Source organism: Thamnophis sirtalis, unplaced genomic scaffold, assembly GCF_051295495.1.
Source record: "Thamnophis sirtalis isolate CommonGarterSnake01/CBP01778 unplaced genomic scaffold, rThaSir2_p1.2 scaffold_5, whole genome shotgun sequence".
NCBI lineage: Eukaryota > Metazoa > Chordata > Lepidosauria > Squamata > Natricidae > Thamnophis > Thamnophis sirtalis.
The window spans coordinates 68,611,988-68,637,788 of NW_028261385.1; the positions used below are offsets into that span (position 1 = coordinate 68,611,988).

At 34.0% G+C, this 25,801-nt stretch overlaps 1 protein-coding gene across 1 annotated transcript in view; it reads right to left on the bottom strand.

Moving 5' to 3' along the window:
* Positions 1-12,660: 12,660 nt before the first annotated feature.
* The window catches only part of LOC106553532 (proprotein convertase subtilisin/kexin type 5), a 145,430-nt gene continuing 132,289 nt past the window's right edge, over positions 12,661-25,801 (bottom strand). Inside the window, exons 15-21 of the mRNA XM_087715979.1 lie at positions 25,639-25,741; positions 23,606-23,799; positions 21,513-21,597; positions 19,251-19,348; positions 18,642-18,771; positions 17,345-17,460; positions 12,661-13,198 (exon numbers count right to left, since the gene is read on the bottom strand). Of these exons, the coding sequence (XP_087572105.1) occupies positions 13,083-13,198; positions 17,345-17,460; positions 18,642-18,771; positions 19,251-19,348; positions 21,513-21,597; positions 23,606-23,799; positions 25,639-25,741 (842 nt within the window). The 3' untranslated portion in view covers positions 12,661-13,082. The remainder of the gene's footprint in view (positions 13,199-17,344; positions 17,461-18,641; positions 18,772-19,250; positions 19,349-21,512; positions 21,598-23,605; positions 23,800-25,638; positions 25,742-25,801) is intronic.

The following is a 25,801-nucleotide window of genomic DNA, read 5'->3' on the forward strand; positions in this document are numbered from 1 at the left end:
TGGCCCAGAGTGGGGCGGAAATGAAGATTTTGAAGATTTTTGTGGGGAGGGAATGGGGATTTTGAAGTATCCTTTCCCTGTCATGCCCACCAAGCCACGCACACAGAACCTGTAGTAAAAAAAAAAATTGAATTTCACCACTGGATAATACCTTCAACACCACCAAACAACAGTATCTGCTATCCCTTGAGAAGGACTTGATAGGTGGGGGGGGGGAGCCAAATCCAGTTTATAAACCAGCTGACAATGTGACCAATCATAATAATTTAATAGCGGGAATAATCACATGGATACATTCTTTCTTGGTATGAGAAGATGTTGTTTATGGTGCACAGCTGAAAAATGCTGCACATGGAATGCAGCTCACAAATTTGGATTATGTTTCAATTCGTCAGAAAGATTTGTCCAATACTGGGCATCAGAAGAACAATCAAAAGCATTCTTTCAAATGGTAAATAATAAGTTTTGGATGTAGGTCACTTTTTCTAATGTAGGAACAAGTAAGGTATTTCTCTGTGGGTAAAGATTACCCTTCCATTCATATATTACCTAGTACAGATAGTCCTTGACTTACAACTACAGTTGAGCCCCAAATTTATGTTGCTAAGTGAGACATTTGTTTGGTGAGTTTTGGCCCATTTGATGATCTTTCTTGACACAGTTGTTAAGTGAATCATTGCAGTTGTTATGTTTGTAGCATGGTTGTTAAGTGAATCTGGATTCCCACTGACTTTGCTTGTGAGAAGTTTCCAAAAGCTGACTTCAGGACATGGCAACTGTTATAGTTGCCAAGTACCTGAAATTTGATCACATGACAATGGGGATGCTACAACGGTTGTGTAAAAATGGTCATAAGTGTCAGTGCCATTGTAAATTTGAACTATCACTAAATGAGCTGTTGTAAGTTGAGGACTGCCTTTATTGTAAAAACAAGAAAATCTTATATAGAACTTGGTAAAATTTTAGAACGCTTGTAAAACTATTGGAATGGTTCATATAACTTTTAAAAACTTTACATACAGGTTTCTTACAAATTAGTATGAAAAGTTTTCTGAAACATGAATAAGAATTTAAATGAGTTTGTGTATAGTTTGGAAGATTTTATTATAACTGCTTATGCCAATAAGCCATTCACAGGACCTGAAAGAGAAAACAAAGTAAGAGTCAATGATGACTTACCTGATGTAGGAGGGATGAAATAACTAATATAATGATAGAGGAGGTTGAAGAATCTTATATTAAGTTATAAGGCAGTTGGTATAGAAAGTTGAGAGTGAGGAAAATGGAATATATTATTTATGTTGATAAAATGCTAGCATTTATCATCTAGAAAAATATTAAGCACACATAGAAAGCCTGTTAGGTCTATTGGTTAAGGCACCAGAAAGCAAAGACCATGAGTTCAAGTTCTGCCTTAGCCCGCTAGGTGACTTTGGGTCCAGTCATTCTCTCCAGCCCAACCCATCTCACAGTGTTGTTTATTTGGATGCGTTGTGTTCAATATGTTTGCTCCCTTGAGTTATTTGTAATAATAATAAAGGTAGGATATAAACAAACAAACAAACAAACAAACAAATAAATATACAATTCAAATATACAATAGCTGATGGCAAATAAAATATTCCAAAAATAGAGGTTTATATTAATGCAATTTTGAGAGTATAAGAAAAACCCAAATATATATTGCACAAAAAATGTCTGATTCAGCATAAATAAAAGTGTAGATTGGCAAACCTATTGGAGATAGATAAATGACACATGGTTGGAGAATTTCCTGTACAAAGTTGGCTTCAAACACAGTTGGAATTCTCTGTAACAAATGAACTGCTCTGCATTGGGGATTTGCAAATATTCACTGAATTCCAGGAATCATTAGCACATTTGTGTCTGGCAAGGGGAAAAATAAAACCCCTGAATCTTTCCACCTTGCTTATCTTTTGGCACACAATATTTTTGTTTTCTTTTTTTATACTGTACCATAATGACTAAGAAAAACATTCAGGAAGAAATGAAGATATTTATTCATTTCCACCCTGGACAAAGCAAGCAGGTTTTGATTTGTTCCAAGCTTGGATGTATCTTAAAAACCTGGATATAACTTAAAAAAAAAAAAACTCCTTTCCCATACATTTGTATGTCAGGCTGCCTCCATTCATTTAATATGCAATGGTGCAATGTTGGTAGAGTGGATATGTCAATCAGATACAATCAAATTCAAAGTTAAATTGGTTATTTTGTAGTGATTTAGTCACTTTGTAGAGTAAAGTAGGATTCTTTCAAAATAATTGGAACTGAATTTGTTTCAGCTCCAGTGGAATGTTTAACTTATATAATAGTATGTGAAAGAAAGAAAGAAAGAAAGAAAGAAAGAAAGAAAGAAAGAAAGAAAGAAAGAAAGAAAGAAAGAGGGGAAGGGTGTGAGTGAGTGAGTGAAGGAAGAAAGGAAGGAGGAAGGAAGGAAGGAAGGAAGGAAGGAATGAAGGAAGGAAGGAAGGAAGGACATCATAGCGTCTATTAGTGGGATATTTCAGGAACTGAAAAAAGGTGGAAATGAAAAAAACCAGATGAGAAAATAAGACAGAACTTTGCATGAAGCGATGAAGCTCAAAATGTTGATCTGCAAATTGTCCTGTCAGTGGGATGTATTCTTAAATTTCCTAAATATTGGTGGTTAACTGGTATCTGACCTTTTTAAATTAGAAGCGAAGTCCAGATAGATCTCATACTAAGTACACCACACAACCACAGGGGCCAAGACAACCTTTGTAATTCTATAGTAACAGGAGTAGCAGACCAAGCATGCTGATAGTGAAGGTGCCCAGGACAAAAAGCAGAAACTGAAAAAAATAATAATTCATGCCTTCTTAAAGCAGCTCCAATAACAGCTGCACTACTGAATAGCCATAATAGAGAAGATCGCATAGGAAATTGGAGTTGAGGGAACAGATTGAGCAAAGAGGCAATCAAGCCAACTAGAAGAAGATAGTCAGGCTTCATTGGTGTGATTTTTCTGGATTACCTATGACACTTCTTTGAATATCTAGCAGCTTCCATTTGGGGTGATAGAGCGATTACAATTGCCCCAAAGATGCATGCCCACCTACCAATCTTGTTGCAATTGTCTGAATGCCAAGCTTGAGGAGCTGTTAATATTCCTAAAATCCAGCATCTGTTCTTTGGGTTCCTTACCCCTGAAAACTACGTCACGTGGTTCACTGTTGCCATTTATGGTCCTTGAATCTTTCTTTAGTTTTTCATTTTGTCTTTACTTTGAAATCAGGATTTCTCCAGCACTATACTTTATCTGGATTTACAAGAGCAGCTTTGTCAGGGCAACTGCTCCCCAAAACTTTGTTCATATTTTTTTGTATCGATGTGATATCTGGGATCACTGGGTTGTCTACATTTCTGTTTGTTTTCTTAAGAGAAAAGAGCAAAACATGATTGATAGCTGGATCAGTATCATCTGAACATGCCAACTCTGAGGCCAATGATACAGGATAAAAATATTCTGCTGTTGGCTATTGTTGCCATTCTCATGATTTCCTAGTTTGATTAGAAGAATATGCCTACTTCTTATTTAATGACACTGTGAAAACCTTATAAAAATAATGATGATTCACTAGTATTTGACACTATCATTGTATTTGCAGAAGCTAACTGAACTGCGAAACCTGAGGATGAAAAATTATACTTAAATCTATTTCTGTTAATGTATGAGAAAGCTTTTCTTTGAAAAGAAGCCAAATTCTGTGAATAATTTTGCAAGTTTATCCACATAAAACAAAGCTCAGATGGTGTGCATAAATGAGCTACATAGGTGTGAGCAAACTGTTTCCCTGAAAGGTATTTATATTTCTGCATCTTCTTTACACACACACATTTCTCCAAAGCATGATACAAAAATTTAGTATTCTACCATGCAGTAGTAAAAGTACATTTTATTGCCAATTTTTGATGGCGAATGAAGGAAAGAGATATGTTACATTTAAAAAAATCTTACTATAGGTACAAAACTTAATCTCACTGAAGCCTGTCCCCTAATATAGAAAAACAAGTTAAAAAAAATTCAACCTTCATGTTACGGGTTTTTATTTGTTTGTATTTATGGTTATTTCTCATATTTCGTCTGCATCCTCAAAACAGTTTATAAAGGAATGACCTTTTGTGTGATGTCCACAACAGCAACATGTGAGGTATGCTATGCATTTTCCATCTTTGGTGACTTTAGGATGTGTGGACTTCAACTTCCAGAATTCCCCAACCAACCATGCTGGCTGGCAAATTCTGGGACTGAAGTTCACACATCTTAAAATCACCAAGTTTGAGAAACACTGTGTTAGAGAATGACTACTCCAATTTCTTCTAGTGAGTTTCTATGGCAGAGGTTGGCCTTGAACTTGGGTCTCCCCTGTCCTAGACCAACACTTTTGCCATAAAGATCATTCTTACTGCTTATCCTACATGATCTTTGTTTTACATTGTCCCCATCATTGTATTAAATTAAGATTCTTTGAAAAAAGAATGTAGTCCAGGATCCATAACTGACTGAAAAATACTTCTATATGATACCACGTGTTTGCCTAGGGCTAGAATGAATTTGTGGGACTTGAAGTGTCTCTAATGCCACACCTATAAATAGAGGTATGGCATAACTGAACTTAAACCCATTGTTTCTTTTATAATTGCCAGTCTTTCTCCAATATCATCACTTCATATATTTTCTGCCTGTCTACATAGTGTCAACATGCAAAACCAGAGCATGTTTGAGAGCCTTGTTAAAGCTGAAATTTACAAAATAGTTAAAAATAATACCAAGGGATATTGTCTTTTTAACAAGAAGAATGGAACCTGTGCTTTGCTGCAAAGTGACATGTACTTTATTAATACTGCTGCAAAAGCAGAGAGTGAAAAATATCTTTTATTTTCTGTTGGTTGCTCACTCAGCTCACCTTATCTATCCCAAACATAGCTTAAAATCAGTGATATGTATTAAAATACAAACTGTAGCAGTACTGCACAATGATCTTGATCTTCATTGGTTTCATACTAATATGAACTATAAACAGTTATCTTTTTCAATATACATTTCATATATCTTTACTCCTGGCATGAAATGGATCTGCGTAATTGTGATGGACAGAAAATATTTTACTATTCTATACCACTCTGCTACTTTACTACATTGATTCTACTACACCACAGGGTGCTATAAGAATATAATTATGCTATAATTAAATTGGCATGTAATTTTGCCAGCAGTATGTTGTGCAAGAGTTTCACAGAGCGATAAAAGTTGACAGCAGTGTATTACAAAATAATTTTTCTCTGAAAGTTTATTTGGGGCTCAACTCTAATAATTTACGTGACTATACAATCTGACAATAGAATTGTGACTTCATATTAAACCATATTTTATCCACTAGCAAAGTTTTGTTTATAAACTACAATTATATGTATGCTTTTTTAGAGAATCAGTTTGTTCTAGTGGTTAAGGAGACCCAGAAGCTGTGAACTCTAGTCATTCTTAGGTATGTAAGCTGGCTAGGTAACTTTGGACCAGTCACACTTCTCAGCCTTCAAGTCTCTGGTGAGGAGCTGGTCAGTCAATTCCTGTTATAACCAGTGGATCAACACTTGATTAATCTGAAAAGAGTGGATCCTGCAATTGTGGGAAAATGCTAGGAAGAAAAAAGTACATTCAGCTTTCTGTTGTTTTCTTTGGTAGGTTCATTACACTGAATAGTGAGTGATTACTTTTCTAACCAGATAATAAAATAAAAGTATAGCATTGTACTTCTCAAATTATTCACGTAAAAAGTATATCCTCATACTTGTTGCTTCAATATTTAAAGTACAGAGCACAAATAAATTATTATTTCCTTGGATTATTTCCTATCTTTGTATGAAATATTTAGTTGACTGTAAATACTCATGGCGAAGTTGTATATCTGCAACATTGGGAAAACTTTTAAGAAATTCTTTTAGTAAAACGTTCATTTATCATTTTGAAATATTTGTCCAATATTAAGCTTGGCTGAGAAAGGTAGATCTGGATATTTTTCATGGTTGCTTTTAATGTTAGCTAAATGCCAAAACCTTGCAAGAAGGGTGATCTGATAGACTGGGGAATTTTAATAGCTGTTTAATAGCATCAATGACTTGAGCAAATCTATCTGTCATGAGATAAGGGATGTTCTCTTATCAGTTTGTAGCATATTAAAGTACAGGATCCAAACTAAATTGACAGCATCATGAAGTGATGTAAATGCCGTAGTCTCTGAAACTAATATTTTTCAACTTCTTCGTAATAGATCTAGAATTTAGAAGTGACTTGAGATGTGGTGGAGATAATTTATTGTATATAATTTTTTTTAAAAATAGCGAAGAGATCATTTTAAAGTAGTGGTGAAACGGTTGATGCAACTTAGTTGAAAAATTTGGATACACATTCCTACATACGGGTAAAAAAATAGAATGGCAGCAATTTAGAACGGTTGAAGAAATCTGTGAAATCTGTATGTGAAAAACATCTGAATGTCCTTGAAGACCAGAAGATAAACATAAACAGGGAATGAGATGTAGCTGCTAAAAGCCAATGCTACTTTGGAGCCCAGGATCTAGGTCACAGGAAGTGATTATTCTACTCCACTTCCTGATCAGATGCCAGTAGACATACTGTATCCAGTTTGGGCACCACAGTTCAGAAAGCTAGAGACAAAATGAAAAAAGTTTAGACAAGGACTACCAAGATGGAAAGATGTCTGGAAATCAAGTCCTATGAGCAATGGTGGAAATATATTTATATGTTTACCTTGCAAAAGAGACCAATGTGGTAAGATATGGTGTCAATCAAATATCCGAAAGGTTATCATCAAGAAGAGGGAGCAGATAACCATTTCAAAACCATTTGTTTAAAAATACTCAGAAATAGGATTAGGAGGAAATTCTTGATTGTATGATATTTTATCCAGTTAAACAAGCTGCCCCATGATGCAGTAAGATCTCCTTCATGGGAGATCTTCAATCAGAGATTAGACAATCATCTATCAGAAATGCTCTAATTAATCCTGTACTGAGTAGGAGACCAGATGAGATTTGCTGTAAGGTCACTTCCAATTCAATGATTTTATGATTCTTGAAATTGGTGTTATCTGTGAATGAAGGTTAGCTTAGATCCACACTATAAATCAGAAACATTCACAGTATCTTTTCATTGCTGCTGCAAAGCTTCCTTTTGGGGCCAGAGTTTTCCTGGCAAGTTCTGGACTATTACTCAGAATCTTTAAGACTTTTTCTAGAGAAATCAGCTGAGAACACATGACATCTTGCAGACAGATCTATCCTTCTGCTGTTCTCTGAAATACCAATTGGGTTAAATGGCATCGGATTTTTAGCGAAGAATAAAAAACCTTCAAGATTTCAATCATGACCATTCAATTTAAACAATATTTCATTTACGTTTTATAAAAGGTAAAAAAAATGTGTGGTTAAGACAACCATCTTTTTTGATGACCTCCCACCTTCCTGGGATGACCCGTCAGGTTGGTCCATTATACCATGCACAATCATGGATTCTGTTTTTACCCCAATTCCTAGTATAGTGTTACCCACCTCTGTGCATTAGCTGAGCCATTTGTTTTCCAATAACTTTTATAATGATACATTTCATTTTTATTCTTTGGATTGATAACACTGTATATTTATGTCACCTATATGACTCTCCTTTTACCACAATCTTTGAGATCTTATCAGTCTGATCTTTGGACTCTGCTTCTGATAGAGAGTGGAAGAAAAGACATAGTAGGCTGCAATAAGGAAAGGAAACACAGTCAAGGACATTTCTAGGAGTGAGTCATAAGCAGAGTTTTCCTCCTCCCTGATAAACTACAATCCTTTGGGAGAATGACTTAGTAAAATAAACAATAATAATAATGCAATAATAGCGATTATTCCTAGGTTTTAGAAATGAGGTCATAAATGCTTTGGTTTGCATTGCTAATTGAGCAGAAGATTGTGCTCTTTGGCCCAAATCTCATTGAAATTGACCATCGATTGTGTAGCTGCAGGAGGACTTTTTAGTTTATGCTGATGAACTAGATCATTCTTCTTTGGTCTTCCATAAAGAAAGAATGGCTTCACTAAATTATCTTCCTGATAAAATCAGTGGTACTGACAAATACACCCACTTTCATTGTAGCACTGGAAGCAACTCAAAATTCCAGGATATCTCAAAAAAGAAGAGAGGAGACAGAGGACACAGCAAAGACAAGAGTCATACTTTTTCTGATTCAGTTCTCATTTCATTTAAAAAAAAGTAATTCCCCACCTACATCAAATCTATAAATGTTACACTGTTACCTGCCCAAGGGAGGCAGGTGCTTCCTAAATCTATGTTGCTCAGAGTAAAGTACCAACTGAGAGATTGTAAAGTATGCTTATATTTTGTTAAAATATATTTTCATAACTTCTCAATATAAATTGGAGCTGTCTCTTTCTCTCTGCCTCTGTCCCTCACTCTGCTTTGGGGAGATAAAGTTACTTAGCAATTACAATTATTTAGGGCTCTATAAAATGAAGGAAACCAGGAAGAGGATTCAAGGTTTCAGCTGTGGGTAAAAAGACATAATAAGAATGCCAGGTCAATCTTCTGCAGAATTGCTCAGAGGCCAGATATACTCACTAGCAGGCCAAATGTTTAGTCACCAGCTTTTACAGAAGACTGTTTTTTTAATGATAGATTTGTTCATTCCATGCTGAACCTAGAAAAAAACCCACCTCTCATTGTCTCTCTGTCAACATTTTTGTTATTGTTAAAATACGTAAACCACTTAGATCTTCTCTTTCTGATTCATGCTGTTGACATCTTAGCTAATAGGTATATAATTCCACCTGGAAGCTATATTTATATATTTATTTAGCTGGTGGTTTGTGAGGCTGCAGTAGATTAAAGTGATGCTGTGAAGCAGATAGGGCTGTTTCACTTACAACCATGGAGCATGGACTTTATTCATTGTCATGGTGAAGGATATTCACTCTCCAATTAAAAAGAGGTATGACATTTGATATAAACTTTCATTGCTTATTTAATGCTAAAAGAATTTCATCAATTTGAAGTAGAGTTTTGAGGTCAATTCACACATGCAATTAATTTCTGTGTATGTTAGACTAAGCACTGAGTTTTAAAACTTATTAACACCTGGCCCTTGCTCAGGTTACCCCATAATCGTTTAAATCCTACTGTGGCATAAACATTACAGCAGAACTTTGAAGAACCATACTTTTGTATGTTCATGAGTTGATCCTTTCTATGAAGTATTGAACACTTCATGGATAAATTCTATTCTGCCACTGGAAGAAAATGACACTCGGACACAAATTCAAAATAAGGTGACAAAGACTACAGCATTATATTAAGTTGCAAATTTGATGAATGACCATAGCTTCCTCAAAATTGATTCTATGTCCTGTACAAAATTTTATAAAATCATTTGTAACTCTTGGTGCTTGAGTCCCTTTGGAAATAAATAAGAAATATGAATATTCTTCTACCCCAAGACCAATAGTTCAATATAAAATATTCTTTCAGTTTATTTAAGCAATTTCTGTTTAGTACCAAATTACTTGTTTAAAAAAATGAGGGAAGGGAAAAACACAGAAAAAGTAACATCTAAGCAAAAGAATATTTATGTCATATGCTTATGACATATATATGTCATAAATGTGCTTTACTAGGCTGATGGAGAAAAGGTTAATTTAATAGAAAAAATAAAATGTAGAATAACATTGATTTTGGCGAATAACAATTACAATACTATCTGTTTTTACAAATAACAGCTGGATGTTTTACAATGTACAGTATTTTTCAGTAAAATGTATCTGGATTTAACAATGTCAGTATTTTAAAAAATTAAATTCTCCACTATATTAGTTTAAAAGCATTTTAAAGTATCCAAATAAAATCTTTACAACTCAATATATTATATCACAATTTGGAGACACACAAGCACACATATGGATGTGTTTGCATGTGTGTATGTGTTGCGTAATATTTACTTATATAATATATATATTCCATTAACTTAAATCGTGGAAGCATTATTTTATAGTTTTTGTCATGAAAAAATGAGGCAGTCCAGACAGTAGTAATACAACTAGAACAGAGTTATGAGAATTTTTGAAAATTGGGCATCAGTGGCATTAACCATATCACACTTACGGTGTCTTCTCAGAGTACAAGCCATCGCCCAACTTACATAAAGTTACATCAAACTTAATTACTTTTGAAAAAGAATAGACAATGAGTGATTAATTGAAACACTATTAATCTCATGGAAATTCATACACAGCTAGAACAAAAATATCTGACTTTTTCCCATTTTCACCAATCATTTCCAAGTCAAAAATATTCCACCTCAGCTGTAGGATATTACTAGGCAAGACCTTTGTCTTTTCATGGATTGTTTTTCACTCCAGCCAATTTCTTTGAACCTCCTTTTTCTCCTTATTGAAGCCATCTCTTTAAGATCTTAGTTTAAGTTTTAGAATAAGAGAGATGGTAAAAAGAAATATGTTTTTAAAATATTGTCTAGAATTTACTTTGGACAAATGCCTTTGTCATATTGTGCTGATCTTTAGTATATTTAAGAAAAGTTTTTTTCTCCATTTGAAGTTTTGCTAAAACAGCATAGGATTGTGTACTTTGTAACTATGTTACACACACTAGAATTTCTCTTACATCTACCTTTTTTCTAGAATATAAATAAAAAAAAGATAGCTAGATTTTGTGCAAATCATAAAAAATAGTGAAAATATTCTTGAGACTATGAATGGCAGTATCAAAACACCTTTTTGCTGGTCTGTTAAATGTTTCAAGTTATAATAATAAATACTGAGGATTTTAAATGAAATGAGTTTTCAAGGTGATAATTATTCATTTTAATCTTAAAATAAATTTATTTCTAAATAATTTGATGGTGAGCAAGATGATTCTTCTGCATATTTATTTATATTGAAAAAAGATTAATTTCTATATAATTTGTAATGTTTAGGAAGCCCTATTTTTTCAGGATAAATAAAAACATTATTATTTCATATAGATCTGTGCTATATACAATGAAAACAATTAAGAATGGCAGAATTATCTTATATTTTCTGCTACATGAATGTTTTGAAAATTAATTAAAATGCACAAATTATATTTTAATACTATTTTCAGTATTAAAATAGAATATAGAAAATACTATGAAATTTGAAATTTATTTTTGGGATTTTCTCAACATATTATATGGTAGCAGAAAGCTTTATGTTTAGGACTTTATGTTTTCTACTATTGCACAATAATAACAAATTATTTCACTCTTGATGGAATACTGATAATGCATGCACATTAAGAGTAAAATTTGGCTTAGTATATTAATTCCAGTTATAGGTATAGATCACACTGCTTCTGGATTTCATATCTATTCATTTTTAGCAATTGCTGAAATCCAGAGAATTTACTTTGTTCAGAAAGCAATATATCATGAATGTATTGAGCATACTACATATAAAATAACCTATGCATGAGCCAATGCATATTTACTTGCTGAAGGGATATTGAAATCCATACATGGATATGTGCTAATTTTGTTCACTTTTATGTAAAAAAAAACACCTTACAAGCTCTGTTCATATACCTTATTTTATCGCATAAACTAAACATGATATTATTTAGTGGAGTATTTGACATATTCATGTATGCATCACACTTTAATAAATGTATGAAATATTTGGTAGGAAAATTCGAGTTTCAAAAAGTATTAATAAAAGGATCTAATGTTAGCTAAAGGAAAATAAATGATAAACATAAAGGTACGTAAAAGTAAATATGCAAAAAGAAATATCAATAGACTTTTGGAAAGTTCTTTTTAAAAAACTAATGTATGATATGTATTTTTGTTAAGATTGAAATTAATTTGGTCTACTCATAGTCTTCTATGTATATTATATGAACTGATATTTGATTGCTTCTTACTGCTTTTTGATATTTGATAGACTATTTCACAGGTGTCAAATTCGCAGCATCATGTCGTCATGTGACACGATGTTTTTCCCCTTTGTGGAGTTAGGGTGGGCATGACCAGTGTATGATCCATCTGGCCCATGGGCTGCGAGTTTGACACCCTGGATTATTTGGTTCAGTTAAATTAGATTTTATTTAAAATTATTTCCTTTAATTTTTATGTTTAACTTGCCTGATCTGAAGTCATGGCCCACATCCAAAGAAATATATTGGTATCAAAGTTTTAAAAGTTCACACTCTACCTTATGGATATTGGTGGATTCCAGTTCAAGTATAAAAGCTACACTTAAAAAGGGAGGGGTTCTTGCATCTTTCAGAGTTTATTCATACCAGAATGAAGCCTAAAACATTGAAATTTATCTTTAAAAAACATATGTTTGATCTGGCCAGAATTCTGAAAAGCTTTTGGAGAATTTAGCAACGTGATAAAATGAATCCAAGCAAATGCTACCCAACATACAATCACACTAAAAAATAATGCAGACACCACCATAATGCACACAGAGCATGAGCTTCCAACAAGAAAAATGTTATTTCTTTTCAGAGTTCTTCTCGTTCTTATTACATGAGGACAAAAAAGAAAAGACTAATGCGAGTATGTTTTTTGTTTTGTTTTAATCCATTGTAAACTTGTGCTGTATTGTTGGCGCACTCTACACATCTTCAAGGGAAACAAGCAGAAAAAAAAAAGAAAAGCAGATTTTTGTTAAAAAAAATATATCCAGGCATGTCCTTAAATTGACAGGAAGTCAAATGACTTTAATTTGGCATCAAATGCTTTGGTCACACCCTACTGACACTGTGATCCCAGATGTTTTTTTTTCTGAACACCCAGTAATGAAAGGTAGGCTCGTTGTAGTTTTATATTTTAAGTTCCAATATACAGTTCACTGCCTCCCCAAAGGGGAGAAAGAGAAAGAGGAGGAAAAAAGGTGGTTTTAGGGGGGTTTCCCCATTTTTAATAATATGGATTAATCTATAAGTCTACCGGAACAAGAATGCCTGGAGAGGAGCCAAATCAACCTTTTAGTGTACATGTTCTGCAGCAAAGTTGCTGAAGTACTTTCCGCTGGCAAAGATTATTCTTTTTCACTAGCATACAGAAGCCGCCTTCTGCCCAAGACTCTTCCGTTGCTTCAGGAGGTCATAGAGAGTGGAAGGAGGTTGAGGTTTGAACAGCATGGTGTCAAGTAGAGGGAGATTTAATTGGTCAGACAGGCAAATTTGATAGAAGAGATCATTCAGGAGCAGGTAGCAAATAGGAAATTGGGTTTCCATCAAAAGGAATTTCAGTCACAACAGCATTTGTTTTCAGGAAAATACATTGTGTTGTAGCAGGGAGTGATTTGTATCCATTTATATAAGAAGAATAAAAAAAGATCAGAAAAAGAAATATTAGAAAACAGTGAAAAATGCACAGAGATATCTTATTGAGTATTATGAATTTAAAAAAAGAGTACTAAACAGAAACACACAAGAATGTACACATAATTTTAAATCATATAGAATTTAATAGAATATTCTGATTTTTTTTTGGTGTACTCCCCAAAATTGTTACGGTGAAGATTCCTTTGCTCACTGTGCAATTGCAAAGCATGATTTATTATAATGTGCATCACAATCATTTTTTAAAAGCTCATTCACTTGTTACTTTATGGAGAAAAATCTTAGTCTGATTCAGAGCCTAATGCATAATTTTCCTACAATTTAAGAGAAAAAGCTATAAATAAATTGGGTGGACTGTATTCTTTGATCATCCACTTTGGGGAAAATTCAGAGATAAGCAGCTGCCAATGGAAGAGCATTTGCCAGTGGAAATAGATTTTCTCTACCTAGCAGCTCCTTCTGACCAATTCCACCCCACCCCACCCCCTACGATAGAGCAATTGAAGGCTGCAGTCAGGAGGATTCAAAGGGCAAATTGAATATCATCCTGTCTTTGTGAAGAACATGAGTTTTCAATCTGATTTTAAATTCAATCCCACATTCAGATAAATCTGCCAGTGTCCCGTTTATCACAATCCAAGCTGCTAAGCACTTTTTCCAGTCAGTCAGTTAAAGGCATATTGCAATATTTGGTTGGTTTAGCAATTTTACTGTGTACAAAAGCATGTTATTTTATACATGCTTTTAAAGGAGAACTATGAAATAATGAGATGGAAAAAAATGAAATCATCCTCGAAGCTAATATGTGCATGAAAAATATTTCTCACTGGAGTTTTGTTTTCTTAAATTCATTGTTGGTGGCAAATGCTGTAAAACTCATTGAACATAAGATGTTCTTGATAGCACTTGCATATATTGTCATTGATATTGAAATCATTATGTTGTTAAGAATCTTGCAACACTTTGAATGCTACTTAAACCAAAAGGGATCACAAGCAGAGGCCTAATGTTATGTGGACATTAATTCAATGAGTTTTACAGCATTTGCCACTAACAATGAATTTAGGAAAACAAACCTCCAGTGAGAAATATTTTTCATGCACATATTAGTTTCAAGGAGGATTTTAATTTTTTCCATCTCATTATTTCATAGTTTTCCTTTAAAAGCATGTATAAAATGACATGCCTTTGTATGTTCTCTGTAAATTCAGAGTTCTCCATATATTACTGTGATCATAAAAAATCTTGCAGTTGCACACTAAACTCCTGATTTAGTGGAAAATGGGGTTGTCATGAAAGCAGACATCCATTAAATTCAAATGTCCTTTATGCAAGCATAAATTCATTTATTTTATGCATATTATAGTTTAATAAGTGGCAGAAGGCATTTTATCCATGTACAGAAATTTAAAGTTTATGGACAAATTTTGTCTGTTGCCTTTAAGATCTCCTAAAGGGTTTTAATTGAAGGTTTAAAGGTAAATATAAAGGTTTCCCTCGTACATATGTGGTAGTCGTTCCTGACTCTAGGGAGCGCTACTCATCTCTGTTTCAAAGCCGAAGAGTCAGTGCTGTCCAAAGACACCTCCGTGGTCATGTGGCCGGCATGACTAAATGCCAAAGGCACATGGAATGCTGTTACCTTCCCACCTAAGGTGGTTCCTATTTTTCTACTTGCATTTTTATATGCTTTTGAACTGCTAGGTTGGCAGATGTTGGGACAAGTAACAGGAGTTCACTCCATTACGTGGCGCTAGGGATTTGAACCGCTGAGTTGCCAACCTTTCTAATCGACAAGCTCATCATTTAGCCACTGAGCCACTGAGTCCCTTAATTGAGAGTTTACTGTGGCTTAAATAATTTGATTTCCAAGTCATAGGTCCCTTAAGTATCAGGAATTTCTTCACTTCGCCCCCAAATGTAGTTTAAAATTATTCTGAGAATGTCAAGAGAAGCAATAGCCAGGATGTGAGTTAGACATCTTAGAATGGAGTATTTCAGTTTGGAGGAAATTGTGGTTGGATACAAATCATGAAGGGAACACCTGGACAGGATATAAAATAATCAGAACAGGAACAGAGGTTAAAAAAAAAAACAGATCACACACTCCATTGATAAGTTGTCAAAAACCATTCAATGAAAGGAACAAGAAGAAAAGCTAGTAGCATACAGTAGTAGGTAATATGAAAAACTGAGTGTAGCATCAATTGTAATTACAGATGAGAAATAAAAACATTTGAAATGAAAGGAGCAATGTAAACTTTACATATCATTAAAACAAGCTGAGATGTTGTACCGTTTAAGCTGAAAGTAGCGTGCTTCTTTAATCTACTAGATTAAACCTAGAACCCCAAGGTTCTTGCTGACTTTTGAACAATGCAAAATTAAGACTCTTTTAGTAAACTTGCAGTGTTTGCTGATTAGCCTGTATGAATTCATTCAACAAAAGGGTTTAACAAGATGCACTATGGTTTGCTACACCACTGTGTATCTTTATTACAGCTGACTCACTCTGGATACTAATGAAACCAACTAGAAGTTATTGCTTGTTCCACTATCTCAGCATATCTTTACAAGATAAAGAAAAAGTAGAGAGCATGACTTTCCCCCATTTTCTTAACAACAATTTTGCTTTAATCATCTGACCAGAAGAGAAAAGTCAAGAAATTTAAGTTGATAGAATTTTTTTTTTGGATTTTTCCATTGGTTAGATCTGGCACATTTACAAATATTTATTTATTTATTTAGTCAACTTCTCCCCCAAATCCAAATTTGGCCACATTCTGTTCTATTTTCAGATTGATAGACAATACAATTTCTTCAAATTTCTTCAAAGAAAAATGATAATAATTTTTAAAAAAATACAACTTATGCATAGATACTTATGGTGATCATTTTCTAGGAATAGAAATAGGGATTTTCCCTTGTTAAATACATGGTTGGTTACATCTACCTATCCCTGTAGAAAAATCCTAATATTCATTCCCAAACCTGCTTCTGTTTTCTTCTATGTATTCCAGTACATAGAAGCACATTGGTCACATCTGACCACATAATTAGTCTAGTTGGAGCCAGAGGTGGGTTGCTACCAATTCACACCAGTTCGGGTGAACCGGTAGTGGCATTTTGACCTTGGTCGCAGAATCAGCAGCGACCCCAGCTGGCCACGCCCCTGAACCAGTTCCTAGTCACTACTACCAATGCCAGCTTTTTTTTTTAGTATTTTTTTTTCATGTTCTGGCACGCATGCACAAAGGAACCAACAATGCCAACAGCAACCCATCCCTGGTTGGGGTCTCCAAATATTAGCTACTCATACATCCAAGTCCTTCTAATACATCAGGAGGACACCAGGATTAAGGTAGCTGACCTTTGAGAATGAGTATTCAGCTATAACTGTGAAGTCTTGAAAAGAACCCAATTGTTTCTGGTTGAGGATACTAATTTTTCTTCCAAGGAGTTGATACATATACTCACACACTATAGCAAAAGTGCAACTCCCATAATAAATAACAATTCTTTTATATTTTGAATTTGCAAAATTAAAATTTCCAGTATTTCACATTTGGGGGATAATTTCAACAGCTGATTTATTCTATCTTTGTTCAGGGCCTCTTTCTGCAGTTTTTTTTTAAAAAAATATTTTATTTTTTCATTCATGCAGTCTTAGATCTTTTAATACTGTTTGTACATTCAATTTATTCCCAGAAGCTTTTAAGCAAATATATGAAAATAGACTACTCTTTTATGATAAATGATGAGAATACTAAGCTGGCTTTTCCTATTGGGAATAAAAACAATAAAGGAGTTCAACTTTCTGGAGGTTATTTTTTAAAGTCTAAACAATATTAAACAGAAGAAAAATCAGAAATTTAGTTGGAGAAATGCACTCACCATCTTTACAGACAAGACCAACTACACAAAGACCTGTATCTAAGATGTAGCCATTTGGACAACTTGTACAGTTTCTTTCTCCTGGACCACTGCACCCAAAGCAGCTGACATCACATCTGAATGGAAAAACAACAACAGCAAGTTATACATAGGATCAAGATCGATCATCTCTCTTGTAATCAAATACTGCTTAATTTGATTCATGTTTGAATTACTACAAGATTCTAAAATGTAGACGCTAACACAGAAAATAACAGCAGGAACGTTTAAATCACATAAGCCAACCTATCTTTGTTCCTTCTTTTACACCTCTGAGATCTTGAAGGCTAATCACACACAAAGAAAACTATATTTCTCCAACATTTCCACATAGTTAACGATAATCTAGAGGCCATGCCAAATAATCTGGCTGCTCAGAATTTTCAGTTAATCAATTTCCCTTTTATATGTCTGTTTTGGGACTAGAAAACATTTACATATATTAGTCTCATTTTTCCCCTTTTTAGCTAGACAACTAATTCCATGATGCCTCTAAACCCATGGTTTCTGGATGGGAAAAAAAAAATGAAATCGATGGGGAAGAATTCTCACCTGTGAATGACTAATTATATATGGTAAGGCTGTAGGTCATTGTACAATTTCACCACAGAACATAATCACTTTTTCACACCTCACAAAATTGTGCATAACTCTCTGCCAGCATCTTAACTTTGATTTGGAAGGATTTGGCTTAAATATGTCCTAGAAATATTTCAAAGGATTCTGGATACCCAGAAGCTTCATTAATACAGCTTGAGTGGAAATTGCTACTAATGCTAGGGATAAGTTTGGATAATTAAAAAGTTTAGTAATAGGAATTATTTTTAGAAAATAGAATTCCTTTTCAGCGGGGCAGTTTGTTTCTTAGTTATGGCTCACATTGGATTTTATTCTGCTAGTCATTGGTGACTATATTGGCAGTGCTCATCTCTGTTTCAAGGCCATTTAGTCAGCACTGTCCAAAGACATTTCCATTGTGGCCAGAGTGCTGTTACCATCCCTGCAAAATGGTACCTATTTATCTACTCACATTTGCATACATTCTAATTGCTCAGTAGGCAAGAGCTGGGGTAAGGACAGGAGCTTACCTTAATGCATGGTGCTCAAGTGTCGAACCTGGACAACTGGCTTTCCAGCCAACAAGCCCAAATGTCTTAACCACTGAGTCATCTTTATGGTTCTTATATAGTTCACATATAAAATGGGTCAATTTTTGCATCTGATTTAAAATGAGACATAGTTTATAATGACCACTTACCTTTTGCAAGTTTTATGTCCATTTTCTAATGAGTGATCCAAATAGTAGCCATTCCTACAAGCTACCACACATTTCCCATTCTCCATGAAATACTCTTCTGTGCAATTGATGCAAGCATCTGCTCCTGGGCCTCAAAAGCCAACAAAACAAAAATGATAACACAGTGCTGTATCCTCAATAAAGCATAGATAATGAATATTCACTAAACAATTTAGTAGTGTGATTACTAATTTGGTGGGATGAGAAGTGGTATTCTTCCATGTAAACAAGAATGTTAAAAAGACATTCAAGCTCATCCAATTATACTGCCAGTCCCTCCTCATAGTCTCACTGATTTGTTAGAACTACTATTGGTTTGTTTTAGAATGGTTTCTATTATTAATGTTGACAATAGTTCTATTATCCCAGAGGGAGAAGCTACCATACTGTACATATTGAAGCTGTCCACACTGTGATCAATGGGTATTATCTAAGTATGGCCTAATGACAATCTGCGGTTCATATTTATAATAGTATTCTGCTTAGTGTTCTACAAAGCTTAGTACTTATTCTATTTTGTTGCAAGGAAGGCATAAATTATTTAGTTAACAAAAATAATATTAGAAGTACCTTCACAAGAAGCACAGGAATGATGGCATGGCTCACAGTCTCTGCCATTATAATATTTGCCTGCTTCACAGCGTATAACACATCTTGTTCCTTGTAAACTACATAAAAAAACACAAGGATATTTAGATAATTTCTGCTAATATCTAAGAGGAAGAGAAAATACATTTATGGATTATAGTGAGTTCCATTTATGCCATTTATTAAAGCCTCATGTTTATAACTGATGTATTGAACCTCAGCCTCAAACATAATACTGCAGAAAATATTTGCATTTTTGAGAGCAAACAGACTACTCAGCTGCTATGCTTAGATATGAAGTGCTTTTGTTGATTTTGGTTTTGTTGTTAGTCTATAGGTTTTTTTAGATCCATGTCCATTGTGCTTGCTAATTTAATATGGCTATTTTAATAAATAATTATTATGCTGTTGTAACTTTAATTTTCTTTCTCTCCTGATATGTGTACTGTAAGGAATACACATGTGCCTTAAAGAACATAACATATATAATTAAAATATTACATTATAATGAGATAATTACATCACAGTTAGATTATAGTATCAATTTTATATATGTGTTTTCTTTATCAGTACAAGCAAGTATATACAGTATATACAAGAAAAGTAAAGTAACACAATTCTTCAGATGGAATGGAATTGAATGCGTCTTTTCAATTTTTTTAAAAAAGTTGTTTCATTATTGCTTCTTGTACCTGCAACATCTAGTGATAGCTAATTCATTCAGATTACAAGTTCCATGAAAAATAAGTACTGTTATAAGTTTCAGACTCTAAAATTACAAATTTTAGCCCTTTAAAGAAATCTTTTCTATTTTGTCTTCCAACCATTGATTTTTGTATTATTTAGCCTGATTATGAGCCCAAAAAGCTCAGAAGCTTTTGGGCCAATAAAACCAACAAAGACACATTTTAATTGTGGATTTAAATGAAGTTATGGAAATAGTTACAAAAACAAATTATTAATATTGTTTTTATATATTTTATATTTTTTATAATTCTTAAATTATTAGACATATTGCAGAATGAGAACACAGTGCTTTGGTTTTTATATTGTACATACTAAAGGTTTTCTTAATGCATGATTAATCAAGTCAATACATATATTTGCAAAAAGCTAAATATAATGTGAAATATTTTTTTCTTCTGGAATGTTAGAAACTGCTTTCCCTATCAGAACAGAATAACAGAGTTGGAAGGGACCTTGGAAGTCTTCTAGTCCAACTCTCTGCTCAAGCAGTAAACCCTACACCACTTCAGACAAATGGTTATACAATCTCTTCTTAAAAACTTCCAGTATTGCAGCATTTACGACTTACAACTTCTGAAGGCAAGTTGTTCCACTGATTAATTGTTCTATCAGGAAATTTCTCCTTAGTTCTTCCTTGATTAGTTTCCATTGCTTCTTGTCCTACCCTCAAGTGCTTTGGAGAATAGCTTGACTCCCTCTTCTTTGTGGCCTCCCCTGAGATATTGGAACACTGCTATCATGTCTCCCCTAGTCCTTCTTTTCATCAGACTAGACATACCCAGTTCCAGCAACCATTTTTTATATCTTTCACCTTCCAGTCCCCTAATCATCTTTAATTGCTCTTCTCTGCACTCTTTCTAGAGCAGTGTTTCTCAACCTTGGAGACTTTAAGTCCTGTGGACTTCAACTCCCAGAATCCCCTAGCCAGCTGGATGCAGTATTCCAAGTGTGGCTTTACCAAGGCATTATAAAGTGGTGTGAACAGTTCGCGTGATCTTGATTCTATCCCTCAGTTTATGCAGCATAGAACTGCATTGGCTTTTTTGGCAGCAGCAGCACACTGCTGGCTCATATTTAAATGATTGTCCACTAAGACTCCAAGATCCCTGTCCAGTTACTACTATTAAGTGATGTACCACATGTACTGTACCTGTGCTTTTCGTTTTTCTTGCCTAAATGTAGAACCTTACTTTTTTACCATTGAAATTCATTTTGTTAGATAGCGCCCAATGTTCAAGTCTGTCAAGATCCTTCTGTATCTTAAGCCTATCTTCTGCAGTGTTGGCTATTCCTGCTAGCTTGGTGTTGTGTGCAAATTTGATGAGTTCCCCATCTATCCCTTCATCCAAATCATTGATTTGCGCCTAAAACAGAGTCTTGGGGTACCCCACTGCATACTTCTCTCCATGTAGATGCAGGTCCATTGAGGACTACATCTTGAGCGTGGCTGGTCAGCCAGCTACGAATCATGTTAATTAAAGTCAAACATTTCCTTACCTTAGACCAGGTCTGCATTCTGTGCATGTATGAAATTCAGTGCATGACCTACAATTTTCACTGCATTTACGGCAAACAATATTATCTAGAAACAAATAGAATGCCGAGAAAAATTAAGATTAATCATATTCAGAGTTACATTAAATTAACACTTAAATAATTTACATATGACTTTTTCAAATTATTTGTAATTATAAATATATTTCCAAAGTATCGTTACATCTGGAAAATTACTGTTTTGCTTTGTTTTACTTATAGAAAGCCTCCTTAGTAGTGTCAAAAGATAATCTTTTTTAAAAATAGGATATATAAATTACATGAATATGGATATATTGCAGATAGTCCTTGACTTACAGCAGTTCGCTTAACAACCGTTTGAAGTTACAACGGCAATGTAAAAAGTGACTTATGGCAATTATGACCATTGCAGCATCCCAATGGTTATGTGTTTTACATTTGGATGCCTGATAACTGACTCATATTTATGATGGTTGCAGTATCCTGGGATCATGCGATCACCTTTTGTGACCTTCTGACAAGCAAAATCAATGGAGAAAACCAGATTCACCTAACATCCATTTTACCTATTTGACAACTGCAGTGATTCATTTAACAAATGTTGCAAGAAAAGATGTAAAAGGGGGCAAAACTCACTTAATAAATTTCTTTCTTAGCAACATAACTTTTTGGCTCATTTTGGCTCATAAGTTGAGGAATACCTGTATTCTAAATTATATAACAATTATACAGCAGAGTAAATAATGCTTTGTAGAATGAAGCACATATAGACATATACTATTCCCTAATGATTACGGTGTGGGTAATGAAAATGGATGAAGACAAATTTTTTTTCCTAATGATTTTTTTCCAATTTGAAATAGTAAATTATCTTTAGAACCAGAGTACTGCAATGTTGCAGGAATAAACAGTGCCCTGCAGTATTGCACTCCTGGAGCATCTAGTCCAGCAGTTTGTTCTCATTACGGCCATCCAATTGCATAAGGCTAATGGCTATTGATCCCCATTATTTCCACTAATTGGCCCAACTTTGTTTTGAAGCCAGCCAAGCTTGTACATGGCACCATAGCTCATGGTAAGGAAAGTAGAATTACATGCTGTGTAAAATAAAAATATTTTCTTTGTCCTGATTCTTCCAGGATTCAGTTCCATAGGGTGATCTTTGTTTCTAGCGTTTGAGGAAAGGGAAACAGCTTCTTCTTGTCCACTTTATGCACACTGGGCATAATTCTATACTCATCAATCAGGTTCCTAACTCATTTGCTTCCTTTCTGCCCTAAAAAGCCACACAAAAAGCAACCTTGTTTTCACGAGGAAGCTACTTGATCATATTAGTTCCTCTACTCTGAACCTTCTCTAGTTCTTCTAAATCTTTTTTAGTGTTTCACACAATATTCCAGATGCAGTTGCATCATTGATTTAGATATGGACATTTGAGTACAGTATTGCCATTTCTATTTTCAAAATGATTTCTTATTATTCCTAACATGTTGTTGGCCCTGTTTTTACAACAGATGTCCACTGCTGGCACCTTCAGTGAATTCCTTGCCATACCATACCAAAATTTCCACACCATATCATACAGTACCATATCTTTTCCCTGCCTCCATTTCAGAAACTTGGCAATAATATTATATAAAGATTATCTTAAACTACTTAGAAATTAAAACCCAATTTTTCTACTGTGTCACAACAAGCAAAATAATTTGTGCTATAGTTATGATATGACTTTATTTTCTGCTTGCCTATAAATATGGAATGATCAGCTATGGAGATCTTTCTTACCCCCATCTGACTTAATATTTCAAAAACTACACAGTCTTCTTTGTTTCATCAAGCTTTGAATAAAAGTTTATCTGTTTGCTTATGTATTTACAGTATTTGATTTGATTTTCAAGGCTGTCTATTCAACCAACATTTGAGTTATTTGGTATATAATTCTAAAGTTCTGACTAAAATTTCACAGAGTTCAAACTGAAATGAACAGCAGTGTATTGAATGTTTTGCATATAGGAATTTGATTTTATAGTTCCTTCCAATATTGTAACAACTGAACAATGTAAAAAAAATCTTACTATTATCCAGGTAAAAGTCCTCTGGGCAGGAGGTAATACAGTTTCTAGATTCTTCATTGATAAAGTAACCAGGTTTACAGGTATTACATTGATCACTATGACTTCCAAAACATGTTTCACAGTTGGGTGAACACTTTTTACAACGTTTCTTGTCCGCACTATAGTGACCAGGTGGACAGTTGGGAACACAGATTCTTTATTGTAAAAAAAAAACAATAAGAGACAGAGATGGCATTAAGCTGGACTATGATCAATCAGTTAACAAATAATTTTGTTTGAGTAACAAAAGCAGAACAATGGTTTCCCGATACTAGAACCAGATACTGTATGATATAAATCAAACACTTCTTTTTGTCTAAATAAACACCTCAATTCACTTCCAATCTTAATTGGACAGAACACTATAACTGTAAATATATAATATTTAAGATAAAAATTGCATTTTATATGAACATGATTTACGAAAATTAAAGATGCAAATCTTTTAGTAAATGTATCATTGGTCCAAATGATTTAAAAAAGCACATCATCCACGACAAAGTTTCAAGTGTGTATTTCTAACCTTGTTGAACTCTTTCTCATTCTTGAACAAAGTTCAAGTTATTTTTCCAATGTTCAAGTTATTTTTTTAAAGTGGCATAAAGTAGAATTTAGATAAATATATGGGTAGACAAAAAATATTCCAAAGAATGTAGTCCCAAGTCATGATTACAATCAGAGGAAAAAGACAAAATGCAGAATTATTTTGATTGAAATAAAATGTTTTAGAAGTAGGTGAGGAGTGGTAAATAAGGAGCTTCCAACTGAGCAAATAGATGTGAAAGTAAGTGATGAAATGATTTGGCATGAAACTAAGAGGGAATGCTGGAGGGATCATTTTACATATTTTTATGGGAATTAAGATATATGTCAAAGTGTGGAAGTGAAACAAATGCTATAAATGTTACTGTCCAAGAAAAACATAAAAATGAACTAATAAATAAGTAAGAATGTTAAGAAATAATAAGGCTGCTGTGTAGATGGTGTAACTGTTAACATATGTGATTTTCTAATGGAATCTCTACACAATGTGATGAATATGGGGGTGAAGACTACATCTGTCTCAAAAACTGGACACAAAATCTCTAGGGAATTTATCAAGTATGCCTTTGAAGGTCATTGGCAGAATTCTGGCACCGATTTGTAAAGTCAGAGGGCTACAACGGAGTATTCTTTCGTTGCGGGTGTTACTTGGAACCCTGACCCAGTAATATATAGTGAATGCTGTCTTAAGTCATGCTTTTAATGTCTTTGGCTTACTATTTCTTCCTTCCTTTGTGTGCAGATAGCTATGTTAATGTGTCATTTAGATAGGCTTTCAAAATTCTGCTGTTATTTCCTACAACAACAAAGCAGCATTCCTAGAAACCCTTCATGTTTCTTTCTTGACTGGGACTACCTCAAAAGGTGACGTCACTCTTGAAAGTCTCTCCAAGTTTCTTTCTGTCCTATCTTATTTTAAACAAAATCTAGGTGGGGTTATTTTGAATTTAATTCTCATGTCTGGACTATATAATCTCTTGTCCAGATTTTTCCATGAAAGCTCTTTCATACTTTCCCAAAGGTCAGCTCTAAATTCCTCAACAATAACATATATTTAACCCCTGTATGGACATTCCAACTTCAGCAACCTTTCACAGTACAGCAATGATGAAAAAATGGTTTTATGATTAGTTCTCACATTTACAACTTTGCAGATGTTAAGCAAAAGAAATCCAAAGTAAGAATGTAAATACAGCTGCTGATTCACTTATCAACTGCTTCACTTAACAACCAAGTTGCCAGGTTAAGATAGGTTGCCAATTAAGATAGCTAAATGAGGACTACTTATAATTAGATGATAGTATAATGCTAAATACTATGCTAAATGGGATAATACTAAAAATGAAGCCATCTTGTATGATCTAATAAAAGTTGTCTAAATAGGAATTCTGACTAGTTTCACACTGGCTTATTGCATGCATATTGTATGAGAAGTAATAACTGTTTCATACCGTGTATTGTTTTTAGATTTATAGTAATAGTGTAGGCAATCATTGCAATGGTCTGGCCCTGGTCCACCACATCCAACCTTACTGCACTCTGCATTGCAGGGACCTTTGAAAAAAGGCAAACAATCCTTGTAATTTTATTTTTATAGGAATTACTTCAAGTCTA